The sequence below is a fragment of the Nannobrachium achirus genome, assembly GCF_963921795.1.
Source record: "Nannobrachium achirus genome assembly, chromosome: 12".
Taxonomy (NCBI): domain Eukaryota; kingdom Metazoa; phylum Chordata; class Actinopteri; order Myctophiformes; family Myctophidae; genus Nannobrachium; species Nannobrachium achirus.
This window is the reverse complement of record NC_137832.1, coordinates 44,723,625-44,745,119: the sequence shown is the minus strand read 5'-3', so window position 1 is coordinate 44,745,119 and position 21,495 is coordinate 44,723,625. Positions and strand designations below refer to the sequence as shown.

General features: G+C 43.1%; 1 protein-coding gene across 1 annotated transcript in view; it reads left to right on the top strand.

Annotated features, from left to right (window-relative positions):
* LOC308295811 (metal transporter CNNM4) overlaps nt 1–20,930 on the top strand; it is a 42,872-nt gene extending 21,942 nt beyond the window's left edge. The window contains exons 5-7 of the mRNA XM_080738860.1: nt 7,457–7,553; nt 19,269–19,450; nt 20,213–20,930. Coding sequence (XP_080594986.1) covers nt 7,457–7,553; nt 19,269–19,450; nt 20,213–20,491 — 558 coding nt within the window. The 3' untranslated portion in view covers nt 20,492–20,930. The remainder of the gene's footprint in view (nt 1–7,456; nt 7,554–19,268; nt 19,451–20,212) is intronic.
* Nucleotides 20,931–21,495: the final 565 nt, after the last annotated feature.

Sequence of the window (21,495 nt, the reverse complement as noted above, 5' to 3'; positions counted from 1 at the left end):
ATGTGAGCATCAGATGATTGCGTGGGAGGCTGCAAGAGACAAGAGACTCATGAGAACCCGGAACCTCCATTACAGATAATTCAATGTCCATCCTAAACTTTATTCCACTCCTATTATAGCTCTGAATGTGTGCATGTGTGTGTGTGCACACATTCTGCACAACATCATGTTTGTGTGTGTGCGTGCGCGCGCGTTTCCTGGCAGTGACCCCCACAGCGGGCAGACAGAGTGTGTTTGTTTACGAGCAGTGTGATTCATTGGCCTATAAAGATGCTGCGTTATTCTCCCAGAGCAGACACACACACACACACACACACACACACACACACACACACACACACTGTGGAGCCAAAGGCCCTAGATAACCACGGTTCACAGTTCATTCTACCATGTGTGCAACACAATGGCCTTAACAGATCATTTGAGCACCACACCAGCTTGTTGCCGGACCCGGGGACCGGCCAATACGAGTCCATGTTCCCCACTGACTGACTGAGCCCCCATTATTGAATGTGTGACTCAGTTATCTCATCCTTATAAGCCTAGTGCACTACAACGCGATCTACAAGCTCCCAATGCGTCGTGTTTAGTAAGATCTGCTATTTTTGGGCGAATGTTCCACCCCAGGATAATGGATATTTTATCACGATAATATCATAAATCTCAATTTCTTTGGTCACAATTATCGTGAAAATACATTTTCATATCGTCCCATCCCTAGTTACAGCATTGGTTGGCTGGTTGGCCAACCAACTATTATACTAGCCTATGGCAGAGCGATCCCTCCATGGTATGGGATGTAGTCTCTCCTCCCTTGGCCTACCAAGCTAGCCCCTTCTAGGCTATGGGTTCAAAATAGCTTGTGGGAAGAATGTTGCCTTGTTTGGATAAACGGTCTACAATGTATTTCACTTATACATTCCAACAAAACAAAAATAAATTATTACGTTTCACATAAATTTCACGTTTAAAACATCTAGTATGACAAACAACAAAATATTTTGAGATGGGGGCCATTGGCTGAATTTTGGGGATCCATGACATGAAAAAGAGTTCTATTGACATAGCAATGTAAGTCCTTCAGAAAACTGTAAGGATTTAGAAGACTGACAGATACACAGATAGAATCGGCCTCAGGTCTTAATTGGATAATGGCCTAATAATGTTTTTACTGTACTGCAGCACAATGTTTCAGCATGGAGACTGGAGAGAGAGCGAGCACACACACACACACACACACACACACACACACACACACAGACACACACACACACACACACACACACACACACACACACACACACACTGTGGAGCCAAAGGCCCTAGATAACCACGGTTCACAGTTCATTCTACCATGTGTGCAACACAATGGCCTTAACAGATCATTTGAGCACCACACCAGCTTGTTGCCGGACCCGGCCTCAGGTCTTAATTGGATAATGGCCTAATAATGTTTTTACTGTACTGCAGCACAATGTTTCAGCATGGAGACTGGAGAGAGAGCGAGTAATGTGACGCCACAGCTGCAGTAGCATGTGAGAGTCAGGACTGCCCTTATGTGACTCTTCAGTTACTAACACACACACACACACACACACACACATGCACACAACCACAGACACACACAATCTCTATCTCTCTGTTTAGCCCCAAAACGTGGCAGGCTGATGTTGATACTGATACCTTACACACTGACCTATAAAGTGTGTGTGTGTGTGTGTGTGTGTGTGTGTGTGTGTGTGTGTGTGTGTGTGTGTGTGTGTGTGTGTGTGTGTGTGTGTGTGTGTGTGTGTGTGTGTGTGTGTGTGTGTGTGTGTGTGTGTGTGTGTGTGTGTGTGTGTGTGTGTGTGTGTGTGTGTGTGTGTGTGTGTGTGTGTGTGTGTGTGCACAAAAGTGTCATAGTAAAGACTGACACGCATGTCATAGGAAACTGTAGTTTTATCACAGCCAATTTGATTTTAATTTCATAATGATTTATTTGACGTCTTGGTTCAAAGAAAAACTCACCTTACCGTACATGCTGGTCAGGGAAACGTCAAGGACATAAAAGCACAATAAAGTCATGTGACTTATTGCCATTGTGGTCACGTGTCGTGCACATAGCCAGGTCTTTGTGGAGGATAACTTATGCATAACTGAGATGGTTAGGAAAAGTGGAAAGACCCTCAAAGCCACAAACACACACACAGGCACGCCTAGTCCTTGCAGGAGAGTATGTGGTATGAGGACGGGCCCCCAGCGGTTGGCTTATAAGTTATTAAAAACCTGACATTAGCCCCTGCAATGGCTCCACATGACCGCACGCACGCACGCACGCACGCGCACACACACACACACACACACACACACACACACACACACACACACACACACACACACACACACACACACACACCAACTCATCCCAAGGCTATGTGCTCGTCTTTCCGATCAGCTGGAAAGAATTCAGCGTTGACCTTAGCTAGGATTTTTACCTGTAGCCAGAGCTCAGGTCCTTTTTTTCAGTAGCAGCAGGTGTTAATACTTTTTCCTCCTTCCTCAGTCGTTAATAAATGGTCATCCCTTTATTAACGACAATAAATGTAGATAATCTTGAAAATAATTAATCTACAAGCTCACACACAACGCATCGGATACATAGGCCTGCATGGGAACCTTTATTACTGACTTGTATCGCACTGCAACGCGTTGTGAGCTTATAGACCTGCTATTTTTGAGAATTGTTAATCTTTGCTTCGTTTGATGACATGCCCAGGCTGATGTTCTGGTTTGAGACTTTGGGACACCCATTCAATCCCCAACGGAACAACCTTTGAAACCGCAAACCCAGGATTGTTGATGATTCATTAGTACAGGGCAACCAGACTAGTTCCTGTCCAGCTTTATTATTCCATCTAGAGTAGCTTAACCTCAAAACCCCCAAAAGTCCATTGAGTTCGATGGACTTTTTCTGTCCCTTTTCTGATTAGACAATATAATGATGGATTTGAGGATTGTTCAAGGCAAGCTTCACGTGACATCACAATATATAGGCAACCGAACTTGATATTTCCCAGAATTGCACCTTGCTAGTTCACATTTGAACTTTGGCCAAGACCCATGTAGGCAGGAATTGTGAAAATAGCCGATCTACAGTACATGCTCACAACGCCTCGCAACGCAAAATATGATTCTTTTGGGAGTCGCGGCCTGTAAAGGTTGAGAACCACTGCTCTAAGGAAGGTTAGGGAAATGTAAATGCTGTTTATATGACTAGCAGCTCCACCTGGAGGAGAGGAATACTTGCTGATTCATTCCCGTGGGTCCTTTAGTGTTCTTATTCACACACAGAAGAATACTTAATTATTTTGTTGCCGTCTTTGCTGTAATAAGACATACCCTGTAATAGGGAACTATTAAATGACGCAAACACTACCAACCATAGATTTGCCTGGCTTGCGAGGAGGAAACGAAAAAAAATCCAAGTTCCCTTAATGCTGTTTGGCTTATGTACACAGTTGTTTCGTATGTACACAGTATGCCTGTGTGGACAGCCTCCTTGGGGCCATTGCCAACCTTTTGGTTCTCCTGCCCGTGTCTGCGTTTCTGATACTGTTCTCGGATTGGCTGCTGTTATTGGCTGTGGTGCTGGGTATAACGGCCCAGGCCGGCGGCTCTCTTCATCGAGGAGGAGAGTGGTCTCCGGGTCTGTCTTAACTAGGCTTGCTTAACCCATTAAAAAACGGGAAAGCATCTGTGTCATTTTAGACTTTAGCGTGGGGCTAATCACAGATACTTAGCAGATCTACAAGCTCATAGCTCCGTTCTCCGTGGTCGCGGCCATAAGGGGATGGAGTCTGGTCCAAGCGGGCCATGTTGTTGTGGCCGCTCTCCGGAGACTGGGACATGCTGTCATGAGCTGTGGTGGGAATAAAAATAAAAAATCTTTTGAATAGCCGATCTACAAGCTCCGATCTACAAGCTCACGATTTACAAGCTCACAATGCGCCTTGTGAGCTATAAAGCTTTCATATAATTGTATTGGAGTAAAAGCAGAATATTTGCCTCTGAGATGTAGTGGCGTAGAAGTAAAAGTATTGGAAATTGTAAATACTCAAGTTAAGTACAAATACCTTCTTTTCTTCTTCTTCTTCTTTTCTTAAGTAGTACTTGAGTACATATACATAGTTACTTTACACCACTGCAAATGCGATTAGCCAGGCCGCTCTGGTACTCTAATCTTTACAATTACATGGTCATGAATAGGATCTTGATGTGCCGTGAGCAGGGTGGTAAAACCACAACAAAAATGAGGCTTATGAGGACAGTGTTCTGGTCCCTGTGAGGATGAAAAGTGATTTTCCTGCTTAAATTCTAGAGTTACGTTTGCAATAGACATTACTTGGACATTATGTTACATTACAATTAGACATTTAGGAGCTTGTGTTAGATTAAGAGGCCAAGGACCCCTTAGCAGAGAGAGAGATGAAGCAGGGACCCCCTCTACATATTGTATAAATGCGTGATGCAGATTTTCATCAATTTCATCGATGGATCCTTCATCCTTCTTTGACAGCACTGTCATCAGTCTATGTTGGATTCGCGTTGACCTTTCACTATGTACTTGGTCTGCTCTTTTTTTTTACATCTACACCAAACCTAGTCTAACCTAACGCGGACATTATTTGTTGGCCGGCGGATCTCGCCGGGTCCTCCGACGTCTCGAATCAACGCGAAGGGGGACATGACTCCTGCTGCTGTCCGCTTTGAGTAAATGAGGAAGTGATCCGCGGTGGAAAGCGAGTGATAAATCATGGCAATTATCATTATAATGGATAAGCCTAAACAAACCAGTTCACATGAACAATACTGATGTAAAATAAGATATCTGAACGGCTAAATGTATTTTATACAATTAAAATGACGAGCCAGCACAGTTATAAGGGGGTTTGCCCAGGCTTATTTTTCTTCCGATCGCCAAAATAAGCCTGGGTTTCCGAGGTTTACACCAAACCTAGCAGAAAATAGCAGATCTTGTAGATCGAGCTTGTAGATCAGCTATTTTCGTCTAAAGTTCTGTTGTTCATTTAAAATAATTATCCTATCACACAAGGATTTGGCGGCTACCCTGTAGTAACTCTGAGGACCCCCTAGGGGTCCTGGACCCCCTGTTGAAGACCCTTGTCATAGGGTAAGAGATAGTGTTTTTTTTTGTGTTTGTTTTTTGTTTGTTTCTGGGTTAAGGTTCGAGTTAGTCTGGCTGTGCAGGTTAAGGTTTTAATGTCCCAACAAAGCTAGCGAGACAAACGGGCCTGTACATTATGTCATGGGCCTTCCAGCTCAGTGCTGTGGGCAGGCTGTATTGGAAAAGCTAATGGCTGAGCAGGGCCGGTTGAACAGGTCTGGCCACACACCTCTCCCACTTGAATTATGCTTCTTTGCGCTCCGGTGTCGCGCACCAAAAATAGACGATCTACAAGCTCAGGCTTGCAGATCGGATATTTCCGGCGGCACACAACTCTGCAAAGTATAAATCAGGTTCGGTGGTGGAAAGTAACTAAGTACATTTACTTACCGTAAGTACTGTACTTAAGTACAATTTTGAGATATTTTTTATTTTACTTGAGTATTTCCAATTTCCAATAGGTTTACTTCAACTCCACTACATCTCTGATCCAAATATTGTACTTTTACTCCAATACAATTATTTGAGAACTTTAGTCACTAGTTACTTTGCAGATATAAATTATAATATTATAAAACATACATTAACCACTTTAGCCCTAATTTATACCTATTGTAGGCTATTTGAAAATGGCCGATCTACAAGCTCACAACATCTGCTATTTCTAAATATTTTAGTGAAGTCGAGCAGAGGCTGCTTTCGAAATGCATCATGGGATATGATGTTTTTTCGCTCACCTGGTTACCATGGTGACCAGTTAACACGTCCCTGGACGTAATAACGGGGCGGTGGTACCGCACCACGGTAATCTAACACGTCCCTGGACGTGATAACGGGGCGGTGGTACCGCACCACGGTAATCCTTATCACGTTCCTGGATGTTTTTGGCAGGTGTTGAATGAACAACTTAAACATTGCATCCCTCCGTACCAAACCATGTAAGAGAGCCAGAGAAGAGCATCACTGACACCAGGAGGTCAGTGAGCAGCTGATGGTAAATAGCTTCATGTGCACATACGGTAGTAAAGTAAAGAATTTCACCCACCTCTTTTATAAAAAGACCCCCTGCTTAGTACTCGATATGTTGCTCACTGAAAAAAGCAGATATGTTGCTCACAACTTGTCACATTGCAACACACTTGTAGCCAACCTCCTTTTTTCAGCAAGTAAGAAAGTATATAGCAAATCAGGTTTCAGTTTCTCCATCCATGATCTACGAACTTGGTCTTCCATCCTATAAAACTAAATATCGCATTTGTGTTTTAGTAGCTCATAAACACACGCACATGCACACACAGACACACACACAAACACACATATATATATATATATATATATATATATAATTTCAGTCTCGTCTGATGTGTCAGCAGAACTTTACAGGTGCTCACAGGTTGATTCTGCACCTCAAGCTCAATAACTTCACTCGTCCCTTTCTTTGCATATTCTCAAAATCTGTGTTTCCTCGCCGTCTCCTATATGGCGCTGAGTGGACGATGGGTCAAATGGAGGGATGGACAGATGCGACGGGAGGGGTGGATTAACTGTGCCCTGGGTGTTGTTGCTGCAGTTCACACATTCCAGTGGCCCCGGGGCCAGCCAACTCTCTGTACCAACACGGAGGCCTCCTTGCCCCCCACCCATGTCCCCTCTCTGTCCACCTATCCCAACATCTATCACTCTCTCTTCCACCACGCTTCCGTTATTATGTCACACTCGGCTTTCGACCTGACATTCATCCGTATTTTGGGCTTGTTGTCATTGTGGGCAAAACATTTTCCCCCTTGAAACATGATTTGGAAATGGCAGATCTACAATGCGTTGTCAAGCATTACTGTATGTGCTTATAGTTTGGCTCAGGTGCGTATATGCTTAATTTGTTACACCACCTATCCTATGCCCTAGGGTAGGTGGTGTAGCAAAGGAATTATACCATTCTATTGTTCGATGCTTTATTTTTCATACACTGCCTGTCTTTGGGCATTGCACATAGGAGTAAGATACTCTGATATAGGCCTGGATATTGGGTTAAATATTCTGGAAAAGCTTTTGGTAAAAATGTGTGCGAATGTTGTTGGTCCATGCGTCCCTCCCTCCACTGCTACTATACAGGCTCTGCTTGTACTGTTTGCCCACCTTGATTCAGCAGCGCACTTTGTCCACTGCTCATCATTAATTATTTCCTGTGAATAATGAGTGCTTAATGAGTGGTTTTGGCAACTCTGTGGAGTAGGTTGGCGTTGGGCCATTGTTTGTAACATGGGCTCCGTCTTTGCTCCGTTCTCTGTCTAGGGCCGAGTGGAAGTGGAGGCTGGCAATGAGAACATGAAGTTCGAGACAGGACCCTTTTCTTTCTACGGCGTCATGGCACTCAGCGCCCCCACGTTGGGTAAGTCCTCTCCTCTCTATGATGTGAGTGGCCTTTCTTCTCTTCTCTTCTCTTCTCTTCTCTTCTCTTCTCTTCTCTTCTCTTGTCTACAGTTGTTGTGCTTCTGCTGCCACCTACTGCCAAAGAGATGTCAGTGGCCTGTGGTTACAGTAAGCTGTGATCATATCATTGCTGTCAGGCAGAAACCTCTTGTCTCAATTTCTTCTCCTACAATATACGTCCTACTTGATCATATTACAGTGCCACACAAAAGTAGCAGATCCACAAGCTCGAAATGCAGCACGATGCGACTGATTTTGAGCTCGTAGATCTGCTACTGTTGCTACTTTTGAATTAGAATCCTGAAAAGTAACAGCTTTGAACGAGGCTTCCACCCGACAGAGAATATATGACTTGTAGTTTCTATTAGAGAAATAAAAAAACAGACTCCTTGGTGTCATTGCTTCCTGTGAAGTGCTTACACATTATCAGTGTCAGAAAAATGAAACGGGCGTCTGAAAGTACAGATTAATAGTTAATTATTAGTATTATGTTGACATCGGTTGGCTACTTGAAAATGCACACTCAGAGACTCATTCTCTGTTCCAACCTGCCCTCTCTCAATCTCACACACACACACACACACACACACACACACACACACACACACACACACACACCTACACTCAAAGGACCGCATCTGACCTGCTATGCAGTGTAGACGAGGGGATCATTTTACATCGTAAATTAACTTAGTGTTAAAACACAACATCTGATGTTTTATTTAAGAGATTAGTAACAACATGTGTCCATTCTGATTAGGTAAATAGGATGTTGTAAGGCATGGAGGGGTGTCACTGCTGGGTGGGTGGGGGGTGATGGAACGCATCTGTAGTCTCTGAAACCTCCTCTGCTTGATGACCTTTGACCCGCCCCCCTCCCTTCCCGTTTCCCAGACAGTTTTGCAGTGATGTGTTATGTGTGCTTCTATTTGTTGGCCTCCAGGTGTCACTTTGCCCTTCTGTTTCTGTCTGTCTCTCCGTCTCTCTCCGTCTCTCTCTCTCTCTCTCTCTCTCTCTCTCTCTCTCTCTCTGTTTTTTTTTGTTATCAATTATTTTTATTTTCCATAACATAAAATTAGAGACATACATATGAATAGAACAAGAAAAAGTAAAACATTAATCAAAAGAAAAATGCAATTAACAGACAAACACAAACAATAGCAAAACAAGAAAAGGAAAAGAAAACCCACCCACCCCCTTTCCCCGGACCAACACGGAATGTACAATAGTGCATGCCTGTGCTAGGCTGTTACCACTATATAGTGATTTCTTGAATCATAGCCTTAAGCTTATCTGCAATGTCCGACCACATATTAATGTTTTCTTCTTTTGCTCCGTGTAACCTTGCTATCGACTGCTCTAAATATACTATATCTAGAAAGGTTAAGGCCCACTGGCGAAACGTTAACGTATGAGGAGGTTTCCACCGCGTAGCTACCATCTTCTTCGCCGCCGTTAATCCAGCAAAGAAGATGCGCTTGCGTATATTGTTTAGTTGCAACTGTGAGACGTCATTTAATAAAAATAAAGAAGGAGAAGATATGATATTAATACTAAAAATAGTTGAAAGTTTTGAGGCAACCATATTCCAGAATGACGACACATTTGGGCATTCCCAAACCATGTGAAGGAAGGTACCAATACTATTTGAGGCGCAGAGAGTGCAGTTGGGATTATTCAAAATCCTCATAGCACATAGTCTGCGGGGAGTTAAATAAGTCCGATGAACAAAATTTAAATGAATTTGTTGATGGTCTGGATTTCTAGAAGATAGCCTAATGTTAGACCACACTGTGTCCCAACAAAAGTCAGGGTCCAAATTTGGTACATCATTCCTCCAAACAGTATCAACAGATAGGGGCCCATAACTACAGTCTAATAAAAAACCATAGAGGGTGGAAACCAAACCTCTTGTTCTGTTACCATCACAGATAAACTCATGGAAGGGGTGCAATCTAAGGGGAGCTTGCCATGGGACCCCATAGGTCCTCATGGACAATCTCAGTTGGAAGTAGAAAAAAAGGGTATTTCCAGGCAGATTGAAGATGTCACACAAATCTCGAAAAGGTCGTAAACCATTTCTATCAAATAAGTCCCCTAATGTACGAATCCCCTTAGCCCTCCACCTTGGAAAGCGAATGGGGCGATCCTCGATTAAAAGTCTTTGATTATTGAACACTGGGGAAAATAAGTTCCATTTACAATCAATCTTACACATCTTTTCAGCTGCTCTCCATACTGCCACTAAATGAGAAATGATAGGTCCAAAGCGAACTTTGCATTGATGTGTAGTTATGTTTGAATAGATAAGATCTCTCAATTCAACAGGCTGCACTAAACTCTCCTCAAGCTCTCTCCAAGAAACCTTATTTGCTGGGTTAAACCAATTTAAAAGGGGGCGGAGCGTGAAGGCCCAATAATAAAATTTAAAGTTGGGCAATGAAAGGCCGCCATCATCTCTAGCACGCTGTAATAGAGAAAGTTTAAGACGAGGGCGTTTCCCTTTCCACACAAACTTAGATATCGAAGAGTGAAGCTTATTCCAGTATTGCGGCGGTGGTGGCAAAGGGAGCATAGAGCTTACAAAGTTAACCCTAGGAAGAACATTCATCTTTATGATTGAAACTCGAGCTTGGAGAGAGTTGGGCAAAGATGACCATCTATCTAAATCAAGACAAATCTTATTTAGAGTGTCACCATAGTTGTTCTTAACAATAGCCTGAAGAGAGGGGAAAATATCTATGCCAAGATATTTGAATTGGCTTACTACTGGGATTATGGGCGGCAGGATAGCAGATCTCATCTGATCATTTAGAGGTAGAAGGGCTGACTTCGTCCAATTAATTTTGTAGCCGGAAATGGAACTGAACTGATCAAAGATTTGAAGGACATGAGTAATTGACTGTGGTGCATTCTCAATGAACAGTAGAATATCGTCAGCATATAGGGAAATGCGATGCTGTGTGTTGTTAATCGAAACAGGAGTAATATCTGCAGACTGACGCACTGTCTGAGCCAAGGGTTCGAGTGAAAGTGCGAAAAGGAGAGGACTAAGGGGACAACCCTGCCTCGAAGATCTGCCAATCGTGAATAGCGGCGAACAGATCTTACCGGTTAGGACCATCGCTGACGGATTAGAATAAAGTACTTTAACAAAATGTATGAATGAAGCACCAAATCCCATTTTATCTAGTACAGCCCACAGGTAAGACCATTCCAGACGATCAAATGCCTTCAACGCATCGAGCGACAACACTGCGGCGGGGGTCCTCAGCTCCTTAGCCCTATCGATGATATGCAATAGTCGTCTAGCATTATCAGAGGCTAGTCTAGTTCCTATGAAACCTGTCTGATCACAGTGTACTAAGGTGGTCATAAAACCCTGCAAGCGACGCGCAAGCACCTTAGCAAAAACTTTTAGATCAGAATTCAAAAGTGAAAGCGGTCTATAGCTTGCGCAATCTGTGGGATCCTTGTTCTTCTTCAACAATAATGATATAATAGCTACATTCACATCCCTGGAGAAAGAGCCACTTTCAATTGCATATCGAAACATGTCTAGCATCAGCTGACCTAGATCTTCCCAAAAGATGGCATAAAGTTCAGGGGGTATCCCATCCAAACCAGGCGACTTGCCCCTACGCATTGCGAGCACAGCTTCCTGTAATTCCGCCAGATGGAGCGGTCTATCTAAGGCTTCCGCATCCGCCTCGCTAAGGGTTGGTAACTGTATGTTGGATAAAAAATTATTGCATACTGCATCATCGTGAATGACCTCGGAGGTGTAGAGCTCATCATAAAAAGCACGAAACGTGGCATTGACCTCTTTGGGTTCTGTAACCATGGCTCCCGTTGTTGATTTGACACTAACAATATCAGCAAAATGCTCATTGGATCTAAGACGTAAAGCCAGTAAGTGACTGGGTCTTGCACTATTAAAATAGTAGTTTTGCCTTGTGCGTTTCATTTGAAATTCTGAGCGGCGCTTGAGAATGGAGTTAATTTCTTTCTTAACTAGCTCCCTCTGAGTTGCTGTACTAACATCAAAGTTATTTTGGAGAGAATTATCCAAAGTAGAAAACCGAGATTCCAATTCCACCAGTTTGGCTGACCTTAATTTTCTCTGAGTGGACGCATAGAGGGTTGTATTACTCCTGATAAAGCCTTTAATTGCATCCCAAAGAATTCTGGGATCCTCAACTGAGCCTGTATTGATATTTATAAATTCACGCAAACCAGTTTGAAACTGAGCTACAAATGCCGCATCGCGCAGCAGTGTGGTGTTAAACCGCCATCTAGGAGCTCTATCTATAACCTGTTTCAGTGAAGCAACACACAGCACCGCCTTGTGATCCGAGAGTGACATTGGGAGCAACTCTACCTTGGCAATTTTATGAAACAAGCTAACCGGGGCAAAAACGTAATCGATCCTAGAGAATGAAGCATGCCTACCCGACAGAAAAGAAAAATCTCTAACCGTTGGGTTCATTAAACGCCAGATGTCGAGTAAGCCAGTTGAGTTTGCCCAAGCACGTAGTTCTGCAGACGCTAGTGCTTGTTCTCTGCTTTCTACCCCAGTGGATCTATCTAGGTTATGTTGCCATGTTGCATTGAAGTCAGCACCAACAATGATTTTGAAATCCGTCAGTTCCAATAAGGTTTTAGTTAGTAATTTGTAAAACTCTTTGTCTAAAACATTTGGAGCATACACAGAGACTAGTGCTAGCATTTTACCCTCCAAGCGGATTTTAGCAACAGCTATCCTCCCGTCACTGTCAGACCAATCACCCAAAGAATCCAACCTAAGGTTACGTCTAGCCAATATGGCTACTCCCTTGGTTTTGGAAGAAGCAGCTGAAAAGGCTAAAACACGATAATGTTTATTAGCCAATCGGTTGGAATGCTCTTTTAAAAGATGAGACTCCTGTATAAATGCAAAGTCAATTGATTTAGATCGCAAAACCCCCAAAATGCTGGTTCGCTTATGCGGTATATTCACTCCCCTTACATTGAAACTTAGAAATTTATATTCTGTCATAATTGTGGTTCAAACCATACGCACAGCAAGCACAGTAGAACATTTTAGAATTTCCTAGTTGGTCCCTCACAACAAACCTTCCCAACAGAAAAACAAAACAACCCCAAAAGGAACAGAAAGGAAAAAGCAACATCAAACGAACATAAAAAAAAAACACATAACATTGAAGCTTGAGGGGGAAAACCCCATTAGCATCAGAGTGCACAAAAACAGTTCCCCACCCCATCAACCTATTAGTCAACCTTCATTTCACTCTGTCAGAGAGTGCAAACAAGTAACTGCCCAAAAGTAACCATACATTGCCCTCTGGTGGTTATGTAAATATATAACAGATCACCAAAGTAAAAACAACAACAACAAAAAAGTGCCTTCTTGTGGCTGAATAGCTCTTAAACATTCCATCAGCTCAAATTATGATCAATCTCCCCACTTCATATCACTTAAATAAATGAGAATGGTATGTTAACATTTCTTAGTAAAGAAGGGGGAGAGAAAAAAGAAAAGAATAAAGGGAAAAAAAAAAAAAAAAAATTGAGGGGACTATAACAACTGTAATAATAATAATCAGTCCAGCATTAGGCCCACCTAGAATGTGATAAAGCCCTATAAGCCACGCTAATGCAAATAACCAAACACTTGTGACAGATAAGTGGAAATAAGGCTGTCACCACGACAAGGCACTAATATAATATTAATAATAAAAATAAATAAAAAAGGAAATCAGTGTATATGATATAAAAATATATGCACTTACATATGTAGTTAGAAATAGAAATTAAAAGCACATCCGGGGGGCCATATGCAGCAAAGCACACACAGTGTTAATGCATACTGCGCCACATACAGCCCCCCCATTCTCTCTCTCTCTGTTGACTGTCTCCATAAAACTCTCAGAAGAGCAGATCACTCCTGGAGAGACCATTCTGGAGAGACAGTTATTTTATCAACGTAAACGATAATGACGATTATCCTCCCATCCCTATTCCCATGCATGGCCTCGTCCTCTTTGAGTTCTGCCACTGACTCTCCCTCCCTGTTCCTTCGCTCCTCTCCCTGTCCTGGCGGTCGCTCCTCTGTCCTTCGCCCTCTGTTCTCCCCCCAAGACCCCTTTCCTGTCCTCTCGGTGGCCGCATCCCGTCCTCGTCATCTCTCTCTAAAGAGGTTTTCTCTGTTCTCTCGGTTGCCAGGTAACCTCCGGCATGTCTGGGTCCTTTAACACGGAGGGTGGGGTTGGGGCACAGAGGATGGGGTGTGGGGGCGGGAGGGTGGGTGGACCGGGCTTACTCTTTGTGGTCAGGTGGGGCTGGGACTGGAGGTAGCAAGGATTGGAAGGCTCAGAGCTGAAGGGATAGTAAGCAGGCATTTTGGCTAGTTTGTTCGTTCTTTGAACAGTCTTTTGTGTTGGAGAGAAGATCGGTTGCCAATTTCACCTCTGTGCTTCCAGGGGTTTGTAATGTGGCGGGGCTTTATTACCCCTCTAGAGCCCGACCAATATTGGCCATTATTTATTTAGTTTTAACAAAAATAGCCGATCTGATTTTTTCGAAACATTTTAAATAAAGTTAATTTAATTTGTTTTATATTTACATGATTGCTTGTTAATTGCATCATTTCAGATAAATGTTATTTTTCTTTTTTGAAGTTTAATAAATACATTTATACTTAATTTGGCATACTTCTTTTCCCCTTTTTTTTTAACAAAATATGTATCATCTGTGCTCTAAGATAAAATTGGGATAGGTATCGGACATCAAAACTGTATATCATTGGTGGGGTAAACTCCTTGCACAACAGATTGGCAAATCAAAGAGCTCATTTGGCAGAATGTCAGGGCACACAAAGAAAGTAGCAGAGAACACAACATCTACTGAAGAAGATGGAGAAGGCTAGGACAACACCATAGAGCCCATTACCCCTTCCACTTTTAACCCATTCAGAACGGGTACACTATATTGTGTATCATTATTTTATGCTTTAACTATTGAAAAATAGCAGATATACAAGCTCACAGTGCCGCGCTGCGAGCTTGTAGATCTGCTATTTTTGAAAAATTGTGAAAATTAGAATTTTGACCCGATTCTATATAAGTGTCTTTTGAATCCTTCTAAGATTCTTTTTGAAAAACCTATGTTTCTATGTCAGCAATCTGGCCAGCCATCATCAAAGAAAAGGTCCTTTTCACTTAACTGGAGCTCAGTTAGTCTGTTCTTGAGAGACTACTATGTCAGTGGTTCTCAAACCTTTTCATGTGAAGGACCCCCAAAATGATATTTATTTGGCCACGGACCCGCATCTCAAAATATCTAGTTCCAGGGACCACCCAGAAGCAAAATTTTGAGTTACAAACGTTCGCTTTAAAAATACATATATTCAAAGATGTGCTCACATTTTCACGACTTTTTCCAAAAATAGCAAATCTACAAGCTCGCAGCGCGGCACTCGGTGCCGCGCTGTGAGCTTGTATATCTGCTATTTTTCACTGGTTAAAGCATTCAATAATTCTAGGCCTAAATGGGTTAAAGGACAACTGGGTTCATATTTTAAATCGTAATAAAAGAAAAGATGAGTGTTAAAATGTTTTAATTTACTGCTTTCTATCATTTTAGTCATTTTAGCGATTTTGATTTCAGTGGTTGTGGTCATGCGTATTTTTAAGGCCCATTCCCAAGATGCGCTGCAATCTTTCATGGGTAGAAGTGACTTATGGGGGCTAGTAGTGTTACTGTAAACAGTAATAAAGAAATCACTGGCTTGTGTCTAAAAAGAAGACATATTTAGCCACTTGTACGCTATAATAGCTAAAACGATAGAAAGCAGTAAATGAAAACATTTTAACACTCATCTTTTCTTTCCTTCATATTCAATCTAAAATATGAATCCTTGTTGTAAAAAAACGAATTTGTCCTTTAAGCAGCTTCAACCGAGGGTGCACTCTGTATGATCTTCCTTTTTCCCCATAACTGTTTTTATTTAACTACTAGGGTATATTCTGTGGACTGTCACTGTTGACCGGGGTTCTCTGGGTGTACAGAGTTGTCGGATCATTGTTGTCCTGTCCTTCTCTAGATCTTCAAGACAGAGGGTATACTACAACTAGCAACTAGTGACATAGTTTGTAGTCTGCCAGAGCACAACGTAGACTGACACAACTCTCTATGTTTCAACTCTACTTAACTTCACCACAGGGACCAATTCCAAGTTTAATACTCAAACCTACTTCTATTCCCATTTACCAGGACCGGGAAGGGGTCATGGGTGGTTAGGCATACTGTACAACATTTTCATCTTTTACAGAAATTTACACCAACCTAGTGGTTAAGGTGCATAACAACTCTCCCATACCCTCTCCCTGTCTCCTGTCACCTATTCTATCCAAATAAAGGCAGAAAAGCCTTTTACAATCATGTGGGATAGCCATTGAACGGAGGATTCTGTTTGGAATTGGTCCCTTCACCCATCCATCATAAGCTCAGAAATGTTACTCACTTCAATGACATTGTTTGTGACGTTGAACTTAGGTAGGACCTTGGGTTGTGTAGCTACCTGTGTGAAATAAATGCAAATATTGTTGATCATCCTTGCTGCTTCTGTGCTCTGTGTTCGAGGAACGGAAATGTGTGATTTCATATACCATCATTGTATGGTGAAACGGTTCTCAAAATCAAACTTTATTTCAGCATTTAGGGCGCGTTCGGAAATGCGCACTCAACGCACTGGTGTGCCATGTTGTCGTTCGTTTATTCGGTGCACTTTGTGCGTTGTCGTTCGGATATCCAGTGCGCGGCGCACTGGTGTGTTGAGTGCACGCACTCACCAACCCTACTCAGAAGATGGGGTTAGCCGGTGTGGTGCGGTGTTTTGATTGGTTGGTTTTCATCGCCGTGTCTTGAGCGCTTCTCAGCTGTGAACAATTTAGGAAATGACCGCAAAATAAAGCATTTACAGCTTTATTGGTCGTTTGGGCTTCATAGTTTCACACACATCAACATGTAAACTAACAGCAGGTATGCAAATGTTATGAATTAGGCCTACATCTCCTTTCATTATCAACGTTACGTTAGCAACTGCTGCTTTTCAGAAAGTTTACCTTCAGAGTTTAGAGTGAAAAAGCACACAGCTGCCTGTTAAAACTGGTCGTTCGTAAATAAGCCACACTGAACGCACTCTACAACGCCACGCCCACTGCACTCACTACACCGAGCACACACCCGATGCGGGTTTCCGAACGCACCCTTAAATTAACATTAACAAAAGAGGATTAAGTCAATATCTTTAACCCATTTTGGACGGGTACATATTAAAGTGTATTACCCCCTCAGGCCGGGAACACATTTTAGAGTATTACAGTATGTACAGTATATAGTACAGTAATTTTTTGAAAAATATTTGAAATCTTTCAGAATTTTCTCTATGAAGCTATCAAATACGTTTTGGAATTTTGTTTCTAGCTGCTACAGAGACTGAGTTATACGTTTTCAAGAAAAACAGTGGGTCATTTTCAAATCGGACTTAGGTCTTCAAGGCTTTTTTCAAATCGGACTTAGGCCTAACATAAAAATGGGGCAGGTGGGGCCTATTTAGCTTATTTTACACTGATATTAATGACATGTGTTTATTATCTAAAAGGGTTACTTTGAGAACTGCTTTGCCATACAATGTGAGTGAAGGAATCTCTACTTCTGGATTCTCAATCACAGAGCACAGAAGTAATGCATAAAGATGATCAACAATACTTATTCCATGCCTAGGCAGCTACATTAGCTAACATTAGTTTCAACATTGTTGCCACAGAAAGTTAATTCCTCTTATAAAAGACAATTTCAAACAAACTTTTATCCACATCATTATCCTTTAACATCCAGGGGTGGTTTCTCCTACAATAGTGACCACAAGGTGGTCACATGTACACTCAGCAGCCTGGATTGTACAATGGTTCCCTGGAAATTGCGCACTACAGAAAATGCGTCATCTTGTTTGAGGGATGGGACTTTATAAGTGGGAATTCTCTTCTGTGTGACTATGATTGCCATTGCCTAAAAATAATCAAGCTTTCATCAGCCGTGATTAATGATGATATAATCTGAACACAAGAATAAAATCTTCCAGAAATCCTCTGCTGGATCTGTAGATTTTCCTGTCTTGCATAAGAGACGTTCAAGATTGTCTCGCACCTGAAGGAAGTAGTCCCTCCTGACTCCTGATGAATCTAACCGCTGACTGGCATATTAGACTACCCGATCCAATCATTTAGCTAGCCTAACCCCCCTTAAATATAACTCTATGCCAACTCCTCAAAGCTAACCGAGTCAACATGTCCAGGTAAAACAGTTTCCTTTGACTCACTGAGGCCCCCTGCTGGAAGACTCACACCCACTGCTGGTAATACAACTGTGTTTGGTAATGTGCCTGTGTAATGGAGCGTGCTGTGACACTTTTGATATGATGCAGTCAATGCTTTGGCTTTGCCGTGGGTGCATATGAACACGTGCATGACAACAAAAACTCTTTGGTTTGTTTACATTGTATAATGTCCATTAACAGAGGTGGAAAATAACTGTCGCTTGCGATGCCATCAGCTCCTCAGAGAGGCACTCACTCACTCGCCTAAAATCCTGCTCAAGAGTAGCCACACATGCCTCCAGATCTCGCTGTTGACTGAGTTAACAAAAAGCAAACGCTCCTCTTCTCCAGCCTTCCTTGTAAAAACAATATAGCCTCCCGTAGATGGAATAGAAGCGGTTGATATCTGTCATTGGAGGCATGTGGTTGTCTACACTCAACAGCGTCCCCAGGAGGACAGCAGGGGTTGGGGGTTGGCAGCGAAGCTGAAAGGGAGAAGTGGCAATGACTACCGTATTAACTTGGGGAGGAAAGAACAAAAGTAGGAAATGAAAAACAAAAACCTTTATCCACCTCTGTTAACTTGTGACTTATTGTAACAGAAGCAGAAATGTGAGCCTGCTGTCCACAAATAACACTAGATCTTAGTTCAACATTGTGCGATGCGTGGCTACTACCATTAAACAAGGCGAATCACTGTGTGATAACTTGCTGTCTGTGAAAAGCGCTAGTGCTGTTGTGCTCGAGGACTGATCTTTCTTTATCATGTGAGACTCCTGGAAAAGGCATGTGAAATCATCACAGAGACAAACTGCAGGCATATGTCATATGTTGTACATAACCAGCCATGTTAGAATAACGTTATTTAAACTAAAATCTGTATTCTACGAGAGTGCTTGAGTTGAGGCTTGTCTTTTTCCATAATGAAAATATATTGTGAAAAGAAAAAAAAAAAGTTACTACGAGCAGGCTGTTTTGGACCAAGTGAACATCTGTACAAGTTCATGACTTTCGACATTGTAGTTGACTGTCAGTGCCTTAACATTTGAGAACACCTGGAAAGTGAAACAAATGGAGTGATGGGCGTCTTCATGTGCATGTGTGAATGGGAAGATTGAGATGCATCACTCACCATAAACCCTTCATTGCCACCTCTCTTCTGTTTAACATTTGTTTAGACGTTTGTTATCCCTCTGTATCTCAGCATCTTGTGCCTACCTGCGTGTACTCCTGTATGTTAAACCATTCTTCTTGACACCATGTATTTGTGTGTGTGTGTGTGTGTGTTCTCTCCAGAGTTCCGCTCACCGTCCCACATCAGTGGACTGAACCGCACGGCTTCGCTGAGCGGAGCCGACCGGAGCGAGTCGCTGTCGGTCAGTGGCAGCAACAGCCAGCTCAACAACTGCGGTCCCTCCTCGCCACAGTACACCCCCGACTTCTATGTCCGAGCCCTCACCGACCTGCAGTTCGTCAAGGTATGTAGGAAGATGTCTGAAGGTGTGGATCTGATCATGAAAACAACCACAATGTGATCTAACGCAATGCTACTTTTAGAATTGGAATAACTACCACTGTAATTAAGTGAATAGCTGTGGCTGGGTAGCAGCAGAAAGTTTAAGTTAAATTACAGTGTGTTTGTTTATTATCACGTATACAGAATAAAAAGATTATACACAAAGATTTCAGTAAAAATGTGAAGGAGAATACCTAAAAACCCTCCAGGGGCTTGCGAATAGTCATCCATACATTCATAGTGTAAAATGTAATGAAAAAGGTCGAACTAATGAATTAATGCCACTAGTCATCTTTTGACACATTGGATGCCACCATTCACCTACGCTTTATTTTGAAGAGCCCAAAAGAGCCCCGGAAGCCACGTGCGTGTGCATGTTGTTTAATCTGACGGTTTTAAAATGGACGTTGGTTTGTTTTCTTTCGGTCGCGAAACTCCTAACCGCGGCATATCATCACAGCATAGTGCCGCCGTGAAAAAGAGCGGCTCTCTGCATTCTTGGCGTTCTGGAAGCAGATTCCGAGATAAAGCTGTTTTTGCTCACCAGCCGCTACTGCAGGTTCTCTTTATCTGGTGACCATGGTAACCAGGTAAGACGTCCCCAGACGTCTTAACGGTGAAACCGCGACCATTAATCTTTGACCCTAAGACGCCTGTGGACGCCTTAAGGAAAAAGTGGCACCCATTGTGTTAATATCAAACCAACTCTTCTCCCCGGGCTCAGATCACGAGGGCCCAGTACCAGAACGGCCTGGTGGCGTCTCGTCTGGACAGCATGCCCCAGTCCCCTGAGAGCGGCCACAACATAGGCCGCGTGGACCAGACTCCCCCCGCCAGCGCCACCACCACCACCGCTGGCCCCGGCGTGGACTCCATCCCCGCCCCCGGCACGGAGAACGGCGGGACGGACGAGACCACCCTCCTCCTCAACGAGCAGAACTGCCTGGCCGCCTCGCCGCGTGCCACAGCCAATCACCACAGCCAATCGGAGAACAGCATCTGACACACGCCGCCTCAGAGCGCGGGCTGCGCCTCGCACAGGGGAGACCAACAGGGACAGAGAAATGCAGACATTGACACACGGCCTCGCACGGACGGCAAGGCCCCAAAGAGGCTGTCCACATACAGGCATATTGTGTACATATGCAAGGATTTATTCAAAACAAACAAAACAAAATGGCAAGAAAACAAACATGCACTCACCGCCCCGCGTACATACCCTTCCAAATGCCAAACTGTATTAAGGGAACTTGTATGTTTATGTTTCCCCCTGCAACCCAGACACATCTATGGTTGGTTGTGTTTGCATCATTTAATGGTTCCCTATTATATCTCACTACTAACACAACAGACCGGCAAACTGAGGACGTCTTCGTCTGTGTGTGAATAAGAACACTAAAGACACAACGTGGATGGATCGACGAGTTTTCCTCTACTCCAGGTGGCGCTGCTAGTGTCATTTATACGGCATTTCCATTTTTCCAATACAGTACAGAGACCATCGCTTGGTGTGTGTGTGTGAGTGCAAGTGTGTGTGCGTGTGCATCCTTGGTGTGTATGTGCGCAGGTGTATGTTATTTTTCCATCTCACTGTAAAGTCCTCCGTTAAGAGACTCAGGGAGACCAGCCTCCCCCCCCCTCACTTTACATAATCATTCACAACAAGAAGCCTGGTCAACCCAAGTGCACGTGTAGCGCTCACCAACCTCATCAACCTCACCCATACAGCTAGAGGACAAAACACCATCCCTGCATGACGACAGTTAGTGCTATGTCCTGTACAAAAAGAAAACACCTATGTTGCCAGACAGAAACTGCTTGTAGGTGTGTTGTCACACCTATCTCAGAGTCTAATTAGTTTGACTCGGGCCATCACCCACTATCCCACACTACTATTTATTCCATGCGTATGCTAGAATGCCAGCTGCATGTATGCTCACACACACACACACACACACACACACACACACACACACACACACACACACACACACACTCTCACAACAT